The sequence below is a fragment of the Sander vitreus genome, chromosome 8, assembly GCF_031162955.1.
Source record: "Sander vitreus isolate 19-12246 chromosome 8, sanVit1, whole genome shotgun sequence".
Classification (NCBI taxonomy): Eukaryota; Metazoa; Chordata; class Actinopteri; order Perciformes; family Percidae; genus Sander; species Sander vitreus.
The window spans coordinates 26,294,391-26,313,733 of NC_135862.1; the positions used below are offsets into that span (position 1 = coordinate 26,294,391).

General features: G+C 43.1%; 1 protein-coding gene across 1 annotated transcript in view; it reads right to left on the reverse strand.

Annotated features, from left to right (window-relative positions):
- Positions 1 to 19,343, reverse strand: part of tango6 (transport and golgi organization 6 homolog (Drosophila)) — a 44,672-nt gene that overhangs the window by 15,004 nt on the left and 10,325 nt on the right. The window contains exons 8-15 of the mRNA XM_078257676.1: positions 18,956 to 19,068; positions 14,159 to 14,335; positions 13,729 to 13,855; positions 12,731 to 12,934; positions 10,181 to 10,324; positions 8,685 to 9,221; positions 6,225 to 6,282; positions 5,934 to 6,092 (exon numbers count right to left, since the gene is read on the reverse strand). Coding sequence (XP_078113802.1) covers positions 5,934 to 6,092; positions 6,225 to 6,282; positions 8,685 to 9,221; positions 10,181 to 10,324; positions 12,731 to 12,934; positions 13,729 to 13,855; positions 14,159 to 14,335; positions 18,956 to 19,068 — 1,519 coding nt within the window. The remainder of the gene's footprint in view (positions 1 to 5,933; positions 6,093 to 6,224; positions 6,283 to 8,684; positions 9,222 to 10,180; positions 10,325 to 12,730; positions 12,935 to 13,728; positions 13,856 to 14,158; positions 14,336 to 18,955; positions 19,069 to 19,343) is intronic.

The following is a 19,343-nucleotide window of genomic DNA, read 5'->3' on the forward strand; positions in this document are numbered from 1 at the left end:
GAGCTGGTCCGATGTTCCACGACCAGGACGGAATCCGCATTGTTTCTCTTCAACCAGAGGTTCGACTATCGGCCGAACCCTCCTTTCCAGCACCTTGGAGTACACTTTACCAGGGAGGCTGAGAAGTGCGATACCCCTCTAATTGAAGGTTTTAGTTTTTATATAGTTTCAGTTTACTAAAAACATTTTTCACTGCTTATTGTCGTTTTAGTTTACTATAACCCTGATTTGTAGAAATAAGCCTCGAGCTACAGATCCAAATGGAAAATCACAGCTCGGAAAGATGCCAAAATAACGAAAAGCAAAAAACGAAAAGAGACAAGGTGATTACTGTAGAGAAGGCGAGTAGTGTAGCAGTTTGAGTTTTGGCAAGAGAAAGAGATTTCTGAGAGCAGCGTGGATACCAGAGAAGGAGCTTTAAATGTAATCCAGCCATTGAAATCCACATCTTGATACAAGACTAATATTGTTGTTTACAGAGTGTAGTCATACTCAGTTTAACAAGCTGTGTGCGGGTGACTGTTACATGGGCAGACATACAAAGAACAGAGCCGACTGCTGACTACAGCTGCCCCTGCCAAGCAGCAGGGAGGACAGCCAGAGGCTTCCATGGAGAGGAGACAATCAGCTGACTGGCTAGTGGTAGTAAGACCTGCTTGTGTGTGTGTGTGTGTGTGTGTGTGTGTGTACGTTAGAGCTGGGTATATTTGCTTGATCCAAAAATGTGCACGTGCGCACACAGTGATTTATTTTGCTTGTCCTAGATTACACTTTTAGAAATCCAATCACTTCCTTAGAATCACAATATTTAAACCACACACACACAATTTATTGAGACATTTCCATGTCTCAATAGACCGTTACGGCTCTAACAGATCTAATGAAAGAGAATCGCTGTGTTTAAGGGAGTGTGAGTCAGCAGGAATAATAGCCTTCGTCACAACATCAACACACACAAAAAAAACATGAGAAAACTGATGCAATACTCCCACAGATGCTCCCAAATTTTGGTATTGTATTGGTACTGTATTCTATACATCCCCTTCCTGTTTATGTTAATTAACTTTATGTCTTTGGGAACATCATTTGGTGCAGAGTACTTTTGGTGTACATTTTCTGCCCATCATTGCACACTATAGAAGCTCACAGGACTATTCAAGTGCTTCTCTGCCACTCTACCAGGCGAGTCAATTAAAAAAACCTTCTTATTTACAAATGACAGCCTGGCAAAAGGCAAATCTTGGCCACTCGGGGGCTTCAAGAAAACAGAGGCTTTTTGGATGTCTGTGCAGCAAACTGAAGGTCTATCCAATCTCTCAGCAAGGATATAAACCCCCTGATTGTTCCAGAGAAATGGTACGATGGCAATCTGGCAGATAAAACCGAGCTAAAAAAAAACAAAAAAAAAAAACAGGGTTTTCAATCAGAGAAAGGTTCTGATACACAGGGTCCCTTCTGAACAGAGATCTGCATGGAAAACAAGCCTGCACTGTAGCTTTTGTGGTTTGGTGGTTCCATGCCGATAGCTGTCCACCACAGACAGTAGGGCTGGGACAATTCGTCGACGTAATCTATTACGTAAATGCGTCGACACAAATAATTTGCGTTGATGTGTAACACACATAGAAATCTAAAAAAACAAAAAAACATAGCTGCCTCCAGCAACAGCGCAAGTATGGATTCCTCGCAAGTTCAACAACACGTTGAGAAAAAGGCTCGCACGCGGTCTTCTAAAGTGTGGGAGTATTTTACTCTTAATGCCGCCAACAACAACAACAACAACGTGGTAGTCTGTAGACTTTGTAAAATGCATCACTGAGTCAGAATAACAGCAGCAAAACACTAAGTTCTGCTCACCTTTTTGCTCTGCTCTTTCCCTCCCAAGTAGAGTTTAGATTCTCTGCCCGAGCCCGAACTTGACCCATGGGCCGGGTCGGGACGATATTTCCTGCCACTATCCCCGGGCTGGGACCTTGATCAAGCATTTGTGTTTTTTTTAATCATTACTTTATTAGCCTAATTGGGTGGGGAGAAAGCTATGCCTCTCCAGCTTCTCCCGTAGCTCTGGTTATATGTTCTGCACTGACTTGAGTGGGAGGTAAACTGTGCTAAAGCGTGTCTCCCCCATCTGTAGCACTGTCTTCGATAATTGCGCAACCAGGCCAGATTGTTTCAGATATCCCACGGGTCCTTTATAACGTCAGTTATAACGGCCCACATAAGTCCGTTGATTTGGTTTACCATCATCCAGAGATGTTCACAAGTCATTTTTTGGAAGTCCAAGTCGAGTCTCAAATCTCTGGCCATCTGATCTGTCCCTAACACTGTATTGTTAAATCTTATGAATTCAAAGCATCTCCTGTAGCTAGCATCCAGACAGTACAGTATCAAAATCAGTTGTAGGATAACTTTATGGGGTCTACTTAACACATCCCTCTAGCCCTCGGACCTGGTAAAATATTAACCTAAGTCTGTCACATTATATGGATACAACTATAAAGATACAATTTGCATGTTCCCAGCATTAGCACAACACTTTGCGACAGCTTGTTTCCTGTGATTATATATGCTAAATGTCTCTTTCACTAAAACAAAAGTGGAAAAATCAAGAGAATAGTGGCAGCGCCACACCAGTTACAGAACAACATGCATCTCAGTGTCAGTCCAAATTACACACAATAAGCAGTTTGAACTCACTGATGTAATGCAATTTAGTGTTAGTGTTAGTAGGTTAGTAGGAGGAGAGGTTAGTGAGGCCAGAGTCTCCACGGCAGGTGACAGTGCGCACGGATCCGCTGCGCCACGCATGGATGAAATAATGAAATAGTAAATAGGACTACAGTAACAGAAATTAGAGATGTTCCGATACGCTCCGATACTGCCTAAAACACTGGTATTGGAAAGTACTGAAGTTTATGCACCGATCCGATACCACGTAATAAAGCCCTAAAGAAAAAATACGTTAAAGTAGTTTATTTATGATCTTTTTCCGTTATAACGGACCGTCAAACTGCATAATAAAAGAAAGTTCTGTGGCACTCATGTTTCACAAAGAGTTTAACCTGAGCCAGACCGACAAAGATAGAAATAATATCACATCCATACAGGGATAGTAGTATACAGTTGTTAAAACATAATAAAATATATGACACACTGGTATCGGATCGGTACTCGGTATCGGCCGATACGCAAGTTCAGGTATCGGAATCGGTAAGCAAAAAATGGTATCGGACCATCTCTAAGAGAAATATGTGCAGAATTAAGACAGTCAAGACGGCCCAGTGTTTGGTGGACCGGGTACACCTTGTTCACTTAATAGCCTACAAATCATCCACGGGATCAATTACGCATCACATGAGTTTGCCCCCCCGACACAGCGTTGCTCCTGGGGAGATGGATCCGTGCGTCCCGCCTCCTGTGCGCCATGGATGTCTTAGCCTCAGCAACTACTAACTGTAAAGATACAATTTGCATATTCCCAGCATTAGCACAACACTTTGCGATGGTTAGCTTGTTACCTGTGACGATATATGCTAAATGTAACGTCTCTTTCACATTAGCAAGTGACTGACCTATTTGAGTGCGTTTTGAGATGCCTGATGAAGTCCGACATTGTTGATCCGGCATCATTTATCTTGGTGCCACACACTTTGCATGTAGCTGTTTGCTTACTGCCACTGTTTCCGAAGTTACTGAAAGCAAAACTAATGACAAACGGCACAACTCCGGAAGGACATTGTGTCGCCATCGTCAATGCATTTTTTTATATGCGAGTGCGCACACATAAGGCATAACGCATGCGTTACGTTGCATATTATGGCAAAGGGCAGAGAACATGCAGCTCGTCATACGTTTCCCCGTATATGCACCAATAAAAGAAAATAGAAATACATGAATACATTTAGATTTAAAAAGCAATAATTGCATGAAAACAGGTTGTTGACGAGTCTCGAAGCTTGAGTCCGAGTCAAGTCTCAAGTCTTTTGGGTCGAGTCCGAGTCAAGTCTAAAGTCAGCTGTTTGTGCGACTTAAGTGCGACTCGAGTCCGAGGCGCAGACTCGAGTCCCCATCTCTGCCATCATCATGAGTGACCTAATTGATTACAGACTAGATTAGATACTCTGCAACTTGCCTTATGTTGAAGAAATGTGGGTCTCACTATACGGAAAGCTGAGTTTGTTCTGATATGAAACACACGGGGATCAGTTATATCCAAATACCTTAAAAAGGTAAATTTAAGAAAATGTCCTTAGACCTCAGAGCGTTAATATAAAATACTATTTCAGTTGCAGTTTCGATAAGAGGACACATCTGTTCTTTTGCACAGTTTATATAAATAAAGGAATTTAATTTCATTCTGTTAATAAAGAATCGTGAGAAAATCGTATCATGAACTTAAAACCGTGAATTGTATCGAATCGTGAGGTGAGTGTATCATTACATCCATGGGAGACGTGAACATGAACACAGATTAGCGATTCTGTCGCCCCATAGTCACCAAAGTAAATATTGGACCCATTCCTCACAAGCCCCATATCTCCAGAACATTCTGACACTAAAATGGCATTTTTCAGACGGACACATCAGGAGAAAATGATCCTTGAGACCGGTTTCTGCCCAAGGACCAAAAACTCTCGCGAGATCTGGCAACACAGATAACCGACGATAAATGTCTACTAGCGTTTGTGAACACCTTAACAAAACTAATCTCTGTAACGCGAAGCATGTCTTTTGTAAATCTCTAATGTTTGCAAAAGAAAATTTTACTAAATTAAAACGAATATAACTTTTCATTCATCTACACGACGTTCAAACAATGCCACGCCCAATTAGGAGACAGGAAGCGTGTATCCTTTCATAGTTTCATTGCCGCTGCTTGAAATGTGTTATCTTTAGTAAAGATGATCTGTGCCTCAGTATCACTTCTTCTTTCCATTTCATGGCAGATTGCAAACATTCCGTTTGAGGTTGCATACAACTAGGAGTTGTTCAGAGCACAGGTTTTGGCTTTGGTCTCAATAAAAGGCACAACCGTACTAAACCGAACAACATCACTGTGCCTGGCTGCTGTTCACCAAGAAATAGTGCCAGCACAAAACTTCGGGCTGTGCTTCGGCTCAGGCACCATCAATGTCCACAGGAACCTTTGAAGACGTGGAGCATCTGTTTAACTTTTTGCATGAGACTCCAGCGCCCGTACACCCAACTTTCCAAGTTGAATTGCTTTCTTGCACAAGAAGCAGTATGCTTCTAATATGTCGATTGTGAAATTTTAGACTTTTTTAAGATCACGCGGGAAGGAATTTCATGCTTTGGTGATGCGAGCTGCTCTGGCAAAAATAGACCCAGCACGAAAAGATAGAGTAGCAGGGAAAAGAGCGCCAAGTGAGAGGCTCTGGAAATGGACCCCGTGGCTGGACTGACGGACGCACGTCCATACTTCAACAGATATGAGTGGTATCGATCTTTTCATTTCACTATTAAAAAGAAAGCAAATAAGTGTATTTCTCAAAATGCTAAACTATCCCTTTAAGTGATAACATGGACCTAGTCTGGATACATTTCCAGGAAAATTGTTGCAAATGTTCCACCAAAACAAGTTCCTTCCCAAGACCATTTTGCAGCGCCACTGTCCCTTTGTCCGGAGCTTAGCGCCGCCCATGGTGAGTGTGATTGGTTTAAGAAATGCAAACAACCCAGAATGTTCTTTTTCCTCCTATCCTAGAATGTATGTGTGGCATGGCCAGACCTTACTCCACATCGCAGTGGAGATAGGTCTGGCAATGCGAGACTACATGGAGCCTAATATACTGTATATATCACATAAGTTGACGGCTTTTTAGTGGTCAGGAAATGGGTATCAAGTTAACTGAATATCCTCACAAGTCTAGTCATACAAACATGAACGTGAACAACCAACTGATGATGCTCACCCATAGCCCTGCTCGCCCTCATCAGGACTTCTCCCACTTTCAGGCGGGTTTCCAGGGAGTGCTCCTTGTTGGATGTAGGGAGGGAGGGACCATGTTGAAAGTCCTTTAGGAGCCTTTCCAGAATCCTCTCTGGATAGGAATCAGCCAATGCAGCCAGACCTAAAGACAGTTCATACTAAGTCCATCTGCTTTCAAGAGTTGCTGACAACCACTTCAGCTAGGCAGTTAATATTATGTGTGGGTTAAAGCATTGATAACATAACATTTGGCCAAGCTGCATCATTATTTTACCTTGAATGGCTGACAGGTAGATGAATGAGTCTTCATGCTCCAGGTTTTCTAAGAAGAGCTGGAAAAGACACACCATCGGCATGATTAATCACCACATAGACTGGTGTATAGTTATATACACAGTCTGCTTACTGGGAATATTCTACCATTTGTGTGTGAAAAAACATAAAACATGTCACCAATATGGAATTTGCCAGGCGAACGCAAGAGGATCAATACTGGCACAACACTGAATACATTAAAAACAATACGACCCACTATCAAAGAGAATAATGAAAACATTACCCCCAGGTACTAAAAGGGGCCCTTGAAGATATAGGTTTGATTGGGTAAGGGGAAAACGGGGGACTGGAAAAACAAGGGGTTTCTTAGACAGGCTGGATAGAATGTGCTGGAGTTTCGGGTAAAGTATGGAGGGAGGATAGAACATATTAGAGGTAGCCTGTACAATACTGGAGAACTTAGCCCAACCACAAGACACAAAAGGGGGAAAATCAATAAAGGGTTTCTTCTGTAACAGTAGGGGGTTGAAGGTTATCTATGGTGCACACGGGCAGGGGGTTGTGATTAGAGAGAATACTAAATTAGTTGTTATCCTTTCTTGCCCATACCACCTTAACAAGTCCCTAGAGCGCACCCCTCTCGCTCCCTCTGGGAAAAAAGGCTCAACCGCTTCATTTATTATACATGTTTGCTCATAATGTCCCAGGAGACACCGATAATACCGCTACCTACACGCTACTGGTGCACACATACAGCGCATGCAACAATAGCACAAGGTCTAATAGGTGGCTAAGGCAACACAACCTGCGTTTTAACCAAGCAACATCCAACATGGCTAAATGCAATGTGGAAGCATCTTGACCCAGCTCTTGGAATAATTGCTTAGAATGCTATTAAAGCAAATGAGAAAATCTTTAATTTCTCAAAAGTATCAAGTCAAGCGTTCAGACCAAGAACAGTCTTGCATTTGTGTTTCTTCAGATACCCCTGAGGTAACTGTATACAATCCAGGAGTTGAAGGCTAGTTTGAAGGCTGATCAGACACTAAAATCGTGCACAGCCGTTTCTAATACTATCAGACAGAATTTTGAATCTCACAGCCACAATCATTTCATCGTCCGCCTGGACAATTGACAAGTAAACTGTAGAATTTCCCTCTTTACTTGACAAAATGATCTACCTCTGATGTGCGCTTGTGTATCTAACTGGTTGGATGGCTTTATGTTGTGTTGACGACCTTATATTCGCTTCTTCAGTCTCCTGCATTGTAACCCCTTACAAACGCTATAGGCTCAATGAAACACATTATAAAGTATGAAGAGGCTGTTTTTGTATATTGCAGCTATTGCTATTTTCTGTCTAATCACAGCCTTAAGGTATGCTCACATTTGCCTTCCATCAAGCTAATTCAACCCTGAAAGCGGAAGTGACGTCACCGTTAGCATGTGGATAATAACTACATATTGAGCAGGGTGATCAAGCTGTGATCATGCACATTTTAAAGTGAGAGTTGATGAAGTCGGATCTGTGCATCTGCTGGAGCTTGCACAGAAAAAGGAAATGCATCATTTAATTCATCAGCCATGCATTAGTCTCATTTACACAGGTACACTATAAAAAGGAATGTCTACTGTTAGCAAATTACAATTACCAGCGATTTAATCAATTATTAATGTAAAATGTGCATAATTCCTAGGCAACAAGCTTGTTATGTGAACAGGTTTGTGTATACCATTCATTAACAAAAGACATACTAGCGATTGCTTATGTCCTAACATTTCTCTAATATCACATTTTGAATACACTTTTCTACATTCATCTTGATTTGTTACTCATGTGTAACTTATTGCATTAGGGCCAGAGAGGTTGGGGATACCCAGAATATGAATAATACTCCACACTGGTAATGATGAAGTACAAAAAAAAGGGCCACACCTTGCATTGCTGAGCATCTACACAACATTGATATAGTTTTAATACTCGTTTAACTTACAAGTACTTTGGAAAGTTTGACTTGAGCTGAAGTGGGAAGAAAAAAATATCAAGATCATCAGATCTCATATTTGGGTGAACCACCCCAGTATGTTTTTTTTTTTTTTTTTTAAAGATAATATTTTTGGGGCTTTTCCGTCTTTATTTTGATAGGACAACTAGGTGAGAAAGGAGAGAGAGAGAGAGAGGGGGGGAAGATATGCAGGAAATCGTCTGCGTCAGGGCATAAACCTCCAAGTATATGTGCGCCTGCTCTACCCACTGAGCCAACCCGGCCACCACCCCAATATTTATTTAACTTTTTACCTGGCATGTCTTTAAAAAAAAAAGTACGTACAAGTAGTAAGTACAAGTTCTCAGAAAAAAATAATGATAAAACTTGTTGATCAATATTTATACAGCATCATACTGACTAAATGCTAAAACAAGAATAAAAAAGTTGAAGTAAATAACCAAGCAACCCACCATGAGGACTTTCTCCTGTGCCTGGACAGCCTCTGGGTTTTCCTTTCGCATCATCTGGGTCAGGACCCTCAGGGCGAACGCTCTGGTCGGCACGTCCGGGTCACATGCTTCTAGCAGCCAATCAGAAAAGGGCTTAGTAGGAGGGCAAATGTTACTGGTACCAGAGGTCCTTCCTCCCCCTTTTGGACTTATTCCTGCTGCAGACCTTCCAGAGGAGGCTGGGTGTCTGATGTGGGTGTTGCTAGGTGAATTACTGTCCAGGGGAGATGAATGAGGACTAGTCTGTGTGTCGCTTGTTTCAGTTTGCGTGGTTTGTTTTTTCCCAGAAGGCACACTGCTGTTCATTGCTGTCGTTTCTGGGTTTCTGGAGGGCTGAGCAACATCGGTGAGGTTTTCAGGCCAGTAGGCACCGTGAGTGGCAATGATAGCTCTGAGGTTGGATGCCAACTCCTGGATGACCACCTCGGGGTGCTTCTGAGACAGCGTCTCCAGTGGTGGGAGCAGTCTCGCCATTGAAGAGTAGTCCTCTGCACTAAGCTGTAATATTAAAAGAGGAGCGGTTGAATTGGGAGAGAGCAGGGTGTGTTTACCGCCTCCACAGCGCTGCAGAGGAGAGTCTGGCAAGTCCACACCACAAGTCCTACGCACCGGACGAAGCAACAGTGCCTCTGCAAAATAGCCTCAGGAAAGAACTTGTTTGGGTGGAACATGTGTACGTTCAAAGTTGTTTTAGTCGTGCAACAAAAAACTCAGATTGGACAGATTGGCAGCTGTCTGGATTTACCCTGCAGAGATCTGAGGAGCAGTTAAACATAGTCCTCATAAATCCACCAGAGTTTAAAATTACAAAACAAAAAAAGCGGAAGGTAACGGGACATCTCCGGCGGAATTTCCGGCGGCACCTGAACAATCCCCGAAGTGGAACGTCGTGGATATAGACTATATTGGATCCTACTAACAACCTGTATCGTTCTCTTCAGGTTGCTGCTACCTACTGACTTACTGTAATCTCATTCCATAGCGGGCGGACATTGAATTATAATGACCTCATCCACATTGTCAAAATCATTTAAATACTAAGCCACGGCACTGAAAATCTTTTAGATAACACAAGCCTATAATTTAAAAAATAAATACCTGGTAGTCTCAAGTGGTATTTGTTTGCCCTCTTGTGGGCATGATGCGCATATTAGATATTTGAATATATGCGTTTTTTTAGAAGGAAAAATCTAAAAGAAATTGCCAATTTTGACAGCCCTAAAATATACATACAATGTGTTATGGTGAGAAACACTGAATGTAAATGTATCTCTCTCTGCTCCACAGGGTACCTCTAACAGCAGCAGAACATCTTGACTTGTGTGTGTGTGTGTATATATATATATATATATATACACACACACATACACACACACACACACATACACACACACACACATAGTAGATGTAGTTTAAAAAGCAACATGTTAATATGTGGAGTTTTCAGTTGGGAGTACCTGAGGTCCAGACAGCAGAGTGGCCACTACGCCCATCCCCATGCTCAGTGTCTGGCTCTCTACTGGGTTCCCACGATTTGGACCAGTGGCCGGATCCAGACCCACACAGGCCCTTTTAAGCAGGGACACCATGAAGTCCACCACCTGGAGAAAGTACAAACAGAATAATGGAGACACATAACACAAAGTAAGAGATTCAGGGGTTGAAATGTGTCTAAAATTAAATAAAATAAGTAACTAGAACTGCAAGCAGTTATGACAGGGTCCAAGCTTCCTCGCGCCAGTCGCCCCCAACGCGAGTCGCCCCCGACGACCCGGGGAGCGTGCAAAAGCGGGACCCAAAGCGTAACGTGGGGAGGCAAACATCTGTAAATATCGAGAGGTGTGAGCCGCAAGGTCTGTGGTACATTGCCGTTGCAAATATCCCATTAACATTGATTGAGTAAAAGGGCCAAAACTCGTCTATGTTGGCTATAGTGCCCCCCAATGGGCAATCTTCGCCAAATTTGGTACAGAGCCTCAGCGACCAAGCATCACAAGTTTTGTGTCGATAGCAATTACTACGGCAGAGAAATTGCAATTGCAAATGTCCCATTTGCATGCATTGAGTTATCGGCCAAAAAACATAAACATTGATTATAGCGCCATCTAATGGCCGATCTTCGCAAAATTGGGTACAAAGCATCGTAGTGCGATGTTGAAGAACTATCTAAAGGTTTTTGCTGATAGCATTTAATTTGGCCGAGATATGATAAAGTTTGTGTTTGGTAGCTAGCTAGGAAAATTGGTTTGGTCTTAAAATGCGCATACTTTAACATAGCAAAATTCTTTTGATAACTTTTGGTCAGGTCCATCTGGAGATTCTAGCTACCAGGTTACGTGCAGATCGGTGGCACGACCCAGGAAGAGTTCGAAAAAGTTGGTTTTGCACATTGCGCAATATTGCGAAAAAACTTCTTAGCAGAAATAGGCGGGGCCTATTTTATGTGATTCAGCTTGATTCAAGGAACACGTGGATGTAAGGGTTTCTAATGTAATGTGGGAGTTATAGGCAAAAACACGTTTGACGTCATCGCACCACTAGGTGGCGTTAGCGCCACCTAGTGGTCCACATGTGTAATTGTTGGTAGGTGAGGTCCATGACCCATTGTACATCTACACTGTAAATTTGAAATTGTTGCACATTAGTGTAAAGTGGTGAATCTAAACGTGTGTCCCATAGGCCACGCCCACTTTGACCAATCAGTTGCCCACTGTAGGGGTGGCCTTAGGAGTGGCCCGAGATGGTACCCTCCAAATTTCATAAAAATCGGATGAGCCGTTCATGAGATATAAACTTTTTGTACTTAAAGTGACCCTAGTGGCCAATTTTCGTAAAAGGTGTGGGGAAACTTCAGAGGGTCATGGCAAACAAGAATCTAAAGTTTTTGCGTTGATAGCATTTATGTTGGCCGAGATATGGCAACGTTGGTGTTTTCATAGTTAGCTACACAAATTTGTTTGTGCGTAATATTTGCAAGTTTTATCCTATAAAAATTCTTTTGATAACTTTTTGTCAGGTCGGTCTGGAGATGCTACCTACCAAGTTTCGTGCAGATCGGTCGCACGGTCTAGGAGGAGTTGGGCAAAGTAGGTTTTCAATAAATCCGCATAAAAGTCTAGGCGAAAATGGGCGTGGCCTATATCAGGAGATTTAGCTGGTTCCAAGGAACAAAAGGATATATGTGTTTTATAGGGCCAAATGCGTTTTTTTCTGCTATAGCTAGTGGTGGAAGTGGGTCAATTGTTGCGCCTGAGGTCCCTGCAGGGTTTTGGACCAGTCCTGAAAATCATTTCTTAATCTAGGGAATGCTTGTTGGTCCTAAAATAGCAGCCAGCTAGACAGCCAACATCCTCTGTAAAGCTATTAACATCACCCCTACTAGAAGTGAAGCAATTAGGCTATTTTTGTGTGGCTGCATGACTCAACGTGGCCTGCTTCCATTACAAACACTCCCACAGGAACATAGACCCATTTGAATTTGAAATATGCGGTAGACGGAGAGATGCAATCCCAGGAGGATGAACTAATACCTAACAGAAGGTAGCACGTGACACTCAAATTTTCCTCTAAGAGCAGTTTCAACATAAAAGTGCAATATGCCCTGCAACATCTGTCATTAAATGATGTAATCTTTTAACAAAACAACCACAAAACATGAATTTAGGTCACAAAGGCTGTTGCAACCAGGCCAGTTGCCTGCAAGTACTGTACGTGGTGCAGTTCTACAAAAACAAGCCAAGTCATCTACAGTATATTGTTAGGTCTTCTTCACCGTTTACTTCCAGTCTTACTTTTTTCTACAGTCAAGTATGTAGGACCATAACTAACAAAAACTTGTAAACGAGGTTCCCACACCTTCAGTTGGGACATTTCGCATTGCGTCAAAACTCTGTCAAAATAATTTTGTGATTTTAACCAGACAACTGTAACTAGCTGCGAAAAACAATACAATTACAATACAATTTTAGCATTGCTGCTCCTTGCTGGGTGCATATCTCTCCACTCACCTGTGAGGTTTTTCTCAGCAGCACAGTATGCTGCACAGACTCGACCATCACAGCCAACACCTGAAGCAAAGAGAGTCTCTGGCCTTGCCTCGCAGCTGGGCCCAGCAGCTGCTGCTCCACCTCCAGGAGCGTCATGGCTGACACGTCCAACTCCTGTTCATCTTTCTTCTCGTCGTCTGCTGCAGCTGCCCAGCTAGCCAGCTCCTGCAAGAGGAAGCAAGTAAATGATGGACTGTCAACTGAGGTTACCTTCTCCTATCATGTGGAAAGAATAAAGCACTGAAACACTGTACAATAAAATACAATTTACACACACTACAACCTCAAAATTACCACAGAGTTCTATATAAACATCTATGCCACAGTCTTAGCAGAACTAAACACAATGGAGAGTATTTGTTACACTAGACTGAGTCACGTTTTACAGGATAATTGCCTGACATCCGGCGCATGGCTCACCCACGCGTCCCTCACCTTCCGCTCTCTGTGTGTTGTCGTTCTCAAAATCCCTTCGCTAACTTTAAGCTGGCAAGCTAGGCTACATGCTGAAAATGGCAAGTTCTGAAGAAAATTTGGATCGTGCAACAAGGCAGGCCTGCTTGGTTCTTTCGGGGAATGATTGTAAAGATTTACAAAGAATAAGTTAACAGCGTTTACTCTCTAACTTGGATGTTTTGGGGCCGATTGGCTGAATTGCTGTGGAAGAAGTACACACGGCGATACACTGCTTTAAGTAAATAACGTATGACCACCCAGCTACTTTTAAAATCTCACGTTGTATTGTGTGAACAGCTAACTTAATTTTACGTTGTATGTAGAGTCGTCTTTTGCTGGGTGCAAATGTTCTAGCAGAACAAGTTCCTTCCCGAGACTATTTTGCAGAGCCACCGTCACTGCGTCCAGAGTTTAGAGCCGTCCAAGACGATTGGGATTGGTTTAAAGAAATGCAAACAGCTGTGAAGATAGGTCTGGAAATGTGAGACTAGTGTACACCTTACCTGCAGCAGGTCCAGGAAGAAGTCTCCGGGCAGGTCAGAGTCTTTGAGTTCAGCCAGCAGCTGCATCAGACACTCCAGCCTCCACTGCTCTCCTGACAGCTTCTCATATAGAGCATCGTCCTCTTCACTGAGAGACAAAAAGAGAGAAGTGATGGAAGACACTGGAGGAATGAAAAGAGGCAAGTTATACTAACAGTCATCATCGCAGTGGAATGAGATAGTGTGGCTCTTTAACTGTTGCCGATTGGCCCAAGAAGTGTTAAAAAGGAACTATCCTATTCTGCATTATGCATCATGTTTTTGTCCCGAGTGTCCTTTCTTAACAACACAATATACAGTCAAGACAGTGCTCTTTCACAAAGATCAGAGCATGTCCATTAACACATACAGAGATTCACATAAATCACATGCTTTTCTGAGTGTCAGTTACCTGCAGCTCTCTCTGGAGCTGAGTCTGGCTCCTCCATCACTGCCCGGGGAGAAGTGGAAGTCTGCTGCCACCTCGTTCTTGTCTCCCTGCAGACCTGCAAGCTGCCTCAGTGCTGACAGGGCTGCAAGCGTCTCAGTGTGGCTCAGGTACCACAGCAAAATCTCCTGACAGGGGGCGCTGTTGAGCACAGAGCACATTCATACAGCTAATTTTTTTTCTTACTTTAGAGCAGATTTAGTACCATTCATGTATACTTTACATTTTTGCAGACTATTTTCCAAAGTACACTTCTTTAACCGATTTCCTGCCAGACAGCCTTTTGGCTAGAGGCTTAATATAAGTAATCATTCATGGTGAAAACAGTGTCCTACGCCTGCGGGTTGTGGGGGAGAAAACTGACTGTTGTTTGTGCATATGCACCAAACAAAAGTTTGAAGTATTCAGCCTTCTTGGGTACCTTGAATGGAGTCCTGCATGGGGCTGCAGTGGGGGACTCCTTAGTTCTGCTGGGGGACTTCAACGCGCACGTGGGCGATGATGGAGACACAGAGAGGTGTGATTGGGAGGAACGGCTTCCCTGATCCCTAAACCTGAGTGTTTGTTCGTTGTTGGACTTCTGTGCTAGTCATGGATTGTCTATAACGAACACCATGTTCGAACATAGGGATGCTCATAAGCGTACTTGGTAGCAGAGCACCCTAGGCCAAAGGTCAATGATCGATTTTATAATCGTTTCATCTGATCTGAGGCCATATGTTTCGGGATGAAGAGAGGGGCGGAGCTGTCAACCGGCGGATAAATTGGGAACGTCTGGAGGAGGCCCCTGTCCAACAGACGTGCATCCCTGTGGAGGCTGGGGGCATTGAACCCGAGTGGACAATGTTCAAAGTCTCCATTGCTGAAGCTGCGGCGGGGAGCTGTGGTCTTAGGTGCCTCAAGGGGCGGAATACCGTGATGGACACCAGTGGTCAGGGAAGCTGTCCGACTGAACAAAGAGTCTTTCCGGGATATGTTATCCCAGAGGAATCCGGAGGCAGTTGCAGAAAGAGGCAAAGCAGTGGGTGTGGGAGAAGTTCGGGAAGACATGGACTTTCGGTCAGCACCAAGATGCTTCTGGAAAACCGTTCACCACCTCAGGAGGGGGAAGTGGGAGCATCCAAGCTGTGTACAGTAAGGATGGGATGCTGTTGACCTCAACTGAAGAGGTAATAGGGCGGCGGAAGGAGCACTTTGAGGAACTCCTAAATCCATCTAATAGGCCCTCTAGGTTAGAGGCAGAGCTGGAGGATGATGGGGGATTGTCGTCAATTTCCCTGGTGGAAGTCACTGAGGTAGTCAAACAACTCCACAGTGGCAAGGCCCGGGGATTGATGAGATCCGTCCAGAAATGCTGAAAGCTCTGGGTGTGGAGGGGCTGTCTTGGTTGACATGCCTCTTCAACATTGCGTGGAAGTCTTGGACAGTGCCAAAGGAGTGGCAGACCGGGGTGGTGGTTCCCCTTTTTAAAAAGGGGGACCAGAGGGTGTGTGCCAATTACAGGGGTATCACACTTCTCAGCCTCCCTGGTAAAGTCTACTCCAAGGTGCTGGAAAGGAGGGTTCGGCCGATAGCCGAACCTCGGGTTGAAAAGGAACAATGCGGATTCCGTCCTGGTTGTGGAACAACGGATCAGATCTTTACTCCCGCAAGGATCCTGGGAGTATGCCCATCCGGTCTACATGCGTTTTGTGGATCTGGAGAAGGCGTATGACCGGGTTCCCCGGGAGATACTGTGGGAGTTGCTGCCGGAGTATGGGGTCCCTTCTCAGGGCCATCCAAGCTCTGTATAACCAAAGCGAGAGCTGCGTTCGGGTTCTCGGCAGTAAGTTGGACTCGTTTCATGTGAGGGTTGGCCTCCACCAGGGCTGCGCTTTGTCACCAATCCAGTTTGTAATATTTATGTACAGGATCTTGAGGCGTAGTCTGGGTGGGGAGGGGTTAGGGGTGCAAGATATATCGACTCAATATTGTTATCGCGATATCACGTTGTGCGATATACTACCGAAAGTCTCGCGATAATTATGCAATATTTTGTTTTATTTCTGAAGCGTTGCATCCCGCCCTACACCCACAACGTGCACGTTACATGCACAATGTTCTATTGAGTTTCGCCTCGTTACGTCTATACTCTTTGATGCACCTCTCGAAAAATACACATCACTTGGTAGCGTTGCCTTTCCCCCCCGACTCATTTCCTGGTTCTCCTTTTCCATAAACATGAAATCAAGGAGAGGGTTAACTTTTCCTGCTCCAGATTTCCCACCGTGGTCAGAAAGAACAGGGAAGACACTTTGTTTCTCTTACTATAACTCTAGAGCCGCTACTCACTCCGAAGATAATCGCAGTAGTTCATTTTTTTAAATTTTTTTATAGGAGGACGAGTTTTCTTCTCTACATATTATATGCCTTGCTCTCTTGTATATATGGACATAGAAAATAAAGACACTGAAGAAATTGGACTCTAAAATCTAGAAACTATAAAGATAATTAAGTGATAAATTCCATGCACACTGTAAACATGAATGGAACAGAGTATATTCATCAGTTATTTTCCCCCCCCCCCCCAGCAAAATATAAGGTCAAAAACCATTGAGGTGTCCTCTCCCTGTTGTTACATGAATGTACAGTAGCCTACTTCACTAGATAGTTACTGGTCCAGTGAACTAAGACTATAATTTGGGAGGATTGTACAATTAGGGTATGTTCTTTAAATTGTACAATCCTCCCAAATTATAGTCCCAGTTTACTGGACAACACAAATTGTGTGCTGAGAATGCCAAATACAATGCACATGGAAGCTGAACAAACATGATCCTTATTGTTAAAGAATTTAAAAAAAGATTTATCAACTAAAATAATTCAAGGTGCATTGGTCAACTATAGAAATGTACAGCACTGTATGTATTGCCCTTAGTAACAGACTTCATTTAAAACACATTTGAAATGTTATCAGCCTTTTCTAATTATCTCAACAACTGCCATAATATATTCATCAAACTTCTAACAACAATATGAAAAGCAGTCTTCATACAGCAATATAACAGTAACAATTACTGTCACATGAATAATTATTAAAAAAAATAATGGTCACAACTTTAAATAATAACAGTAGTTAAATGAACAGCAATATGCACCCGTTGGATTTTAATCCAGGCTCATAACAATAGGGTAAAACCACTGCTGGGTGATCAGAAAAGGCTCCAGGATTAAATGAATCCTGGCTGTTAGCCTGGTCAGGAGCAGGCTAGCTGCACAGAATAAATCTCCATGGTGATTTATGTGCCTCCGCTTTCGTCCACGATAACGGGGAAATCCCGGCTTAATCCCTTATCTTGGTTTTGTGAAACAGACCCCTGTTCTATAGACATGCTCTTTATTTATTTATTTTATACTGTACAACCAGTAAAACATGTCCTGTTCTGTAGACACATGTTGTACCAGTCCAATATGACTGTCAGTTGAAATAAACCTTGTGTTGTAAGAAAACTTGTTTTATTTGTTATGAATCTATTTTGATGCGTTTTCCCATAATTTTGGTAATTTTACATACGTTTAAAAATATCGAAATTAATATCGATATCGCAGTATTCATTATCGATATCGCAATATCACATTTTTTTCAAAATTGTGCACCCCTAGGAGGGGTTGCAGTTCGGTGGGCTGGGGATCTCGTCGCTGCTCTTTGCAGATGATGTGGTCCTGATGGCATCATCGGCCTGTGACCTTCAGCACTCACTGGATCGGTTCGCAGCCGAGTGTGAAGCGGCTGGGATGAGGATCAGCACCTCTAAATCTGAGGCCATGGTTCTCAGCAGGAAACCGATGGAGTGCCTTCTCCAGGTAGGGAATGAGTCCTCTGAGTAGAGCCACTGCTCCTTTGCGTCGAAAGGAGCCAGTTGAGGTGGTTCGGGCATCTGGTAAGGATGCCCAGTGGGCGCCTCCCTAGGGAGGTGTTCCAGGCACGTCCAGCTGGGAGGAGGCCTCGGGGAAGACCCAGGACTAGGTGGAGAGATTATATCTCCAACCTGGCCTGGGAACGCCTCGGGATCCCCCAGTCGGAGCTGGATATTGTGGCTCGGGAAAGGGAGGTTTGGGGTAACCTGCTGGAGCTGCTGCCCCCGCAACCCGACCCCGGATAAGCGGACGAAGATGTATGGATGGATATTTCCAGCACCAGATTAATCCACATCGATGCTCTAGTGAGTATTTGGGGCAGTGTGTCGGACTGGGTCTGAATTAGTCTTGCATTGCCAGACCTATCTCCACATCGCTGCAGTAAGGTCACACTGTATTGAAATAAATTAACACTAATGACTGTCTAACTAAAGTGTATGTATATGTGTGTTTATATGTATAAATACATATTTTTCTCTCTCTTCAGTGGGACCCTGTAATACTTCTGTAACATGTTTATACTATTTATCTGTTTATGTTCACTGAACTAAAAAGATGAAGTCTGCTTCCATGACATTTGTGTATGTAAAATGCTTTTGAAAAATTCAATAAAAAAAAAAACTTGAATTCCAAAAAAAAACACTAATGAGTTGGAAAACCAATCTAGAAAGTGCCGAAAACGGTCAAAATATACATAGTATTATATTTATATATAGTATAGTACATTTGTAGTTAATGGGCTAAAACATGGTGCAGTCCTTCTTGGATGGCTCCAACACTTACTTTGTAAAGTTAAGGATTTAAGGAGTTATTTTTGAGATACTTGTACATGAAAATTTCAGCTAATAACACAGAAAACCTTACCGTAGATGGGACACATTCTGCTTGGTGAAACAGAAGAGTGTGAAGATAACAGGAAGAACTTGTTCTAGGGCTTTGAGAAGAGAAGCTGACGGACTGTTTCCAACCACCCAGATCTGACAGCAACAAGAGACACAAGAGCAAAGAACCAACCAACACTGTGAGAGGCATAAAGCATTTATTACTAAAAAAAAATACAGTGTTAGCAGGGAACATCAGTGAGTATGTTTACATGCACACCAAAATCCACTATTATTCAGAATATGACAATATTCCGAATTCGATACAGGTCATGTAAACAGCATATTCCAGTGGGATATTCCGAATAAGGTCTTTTTCCGAATATAGCATTTTCCGATTAAGACGTGGGATATTCCAGTATTATTCAGGT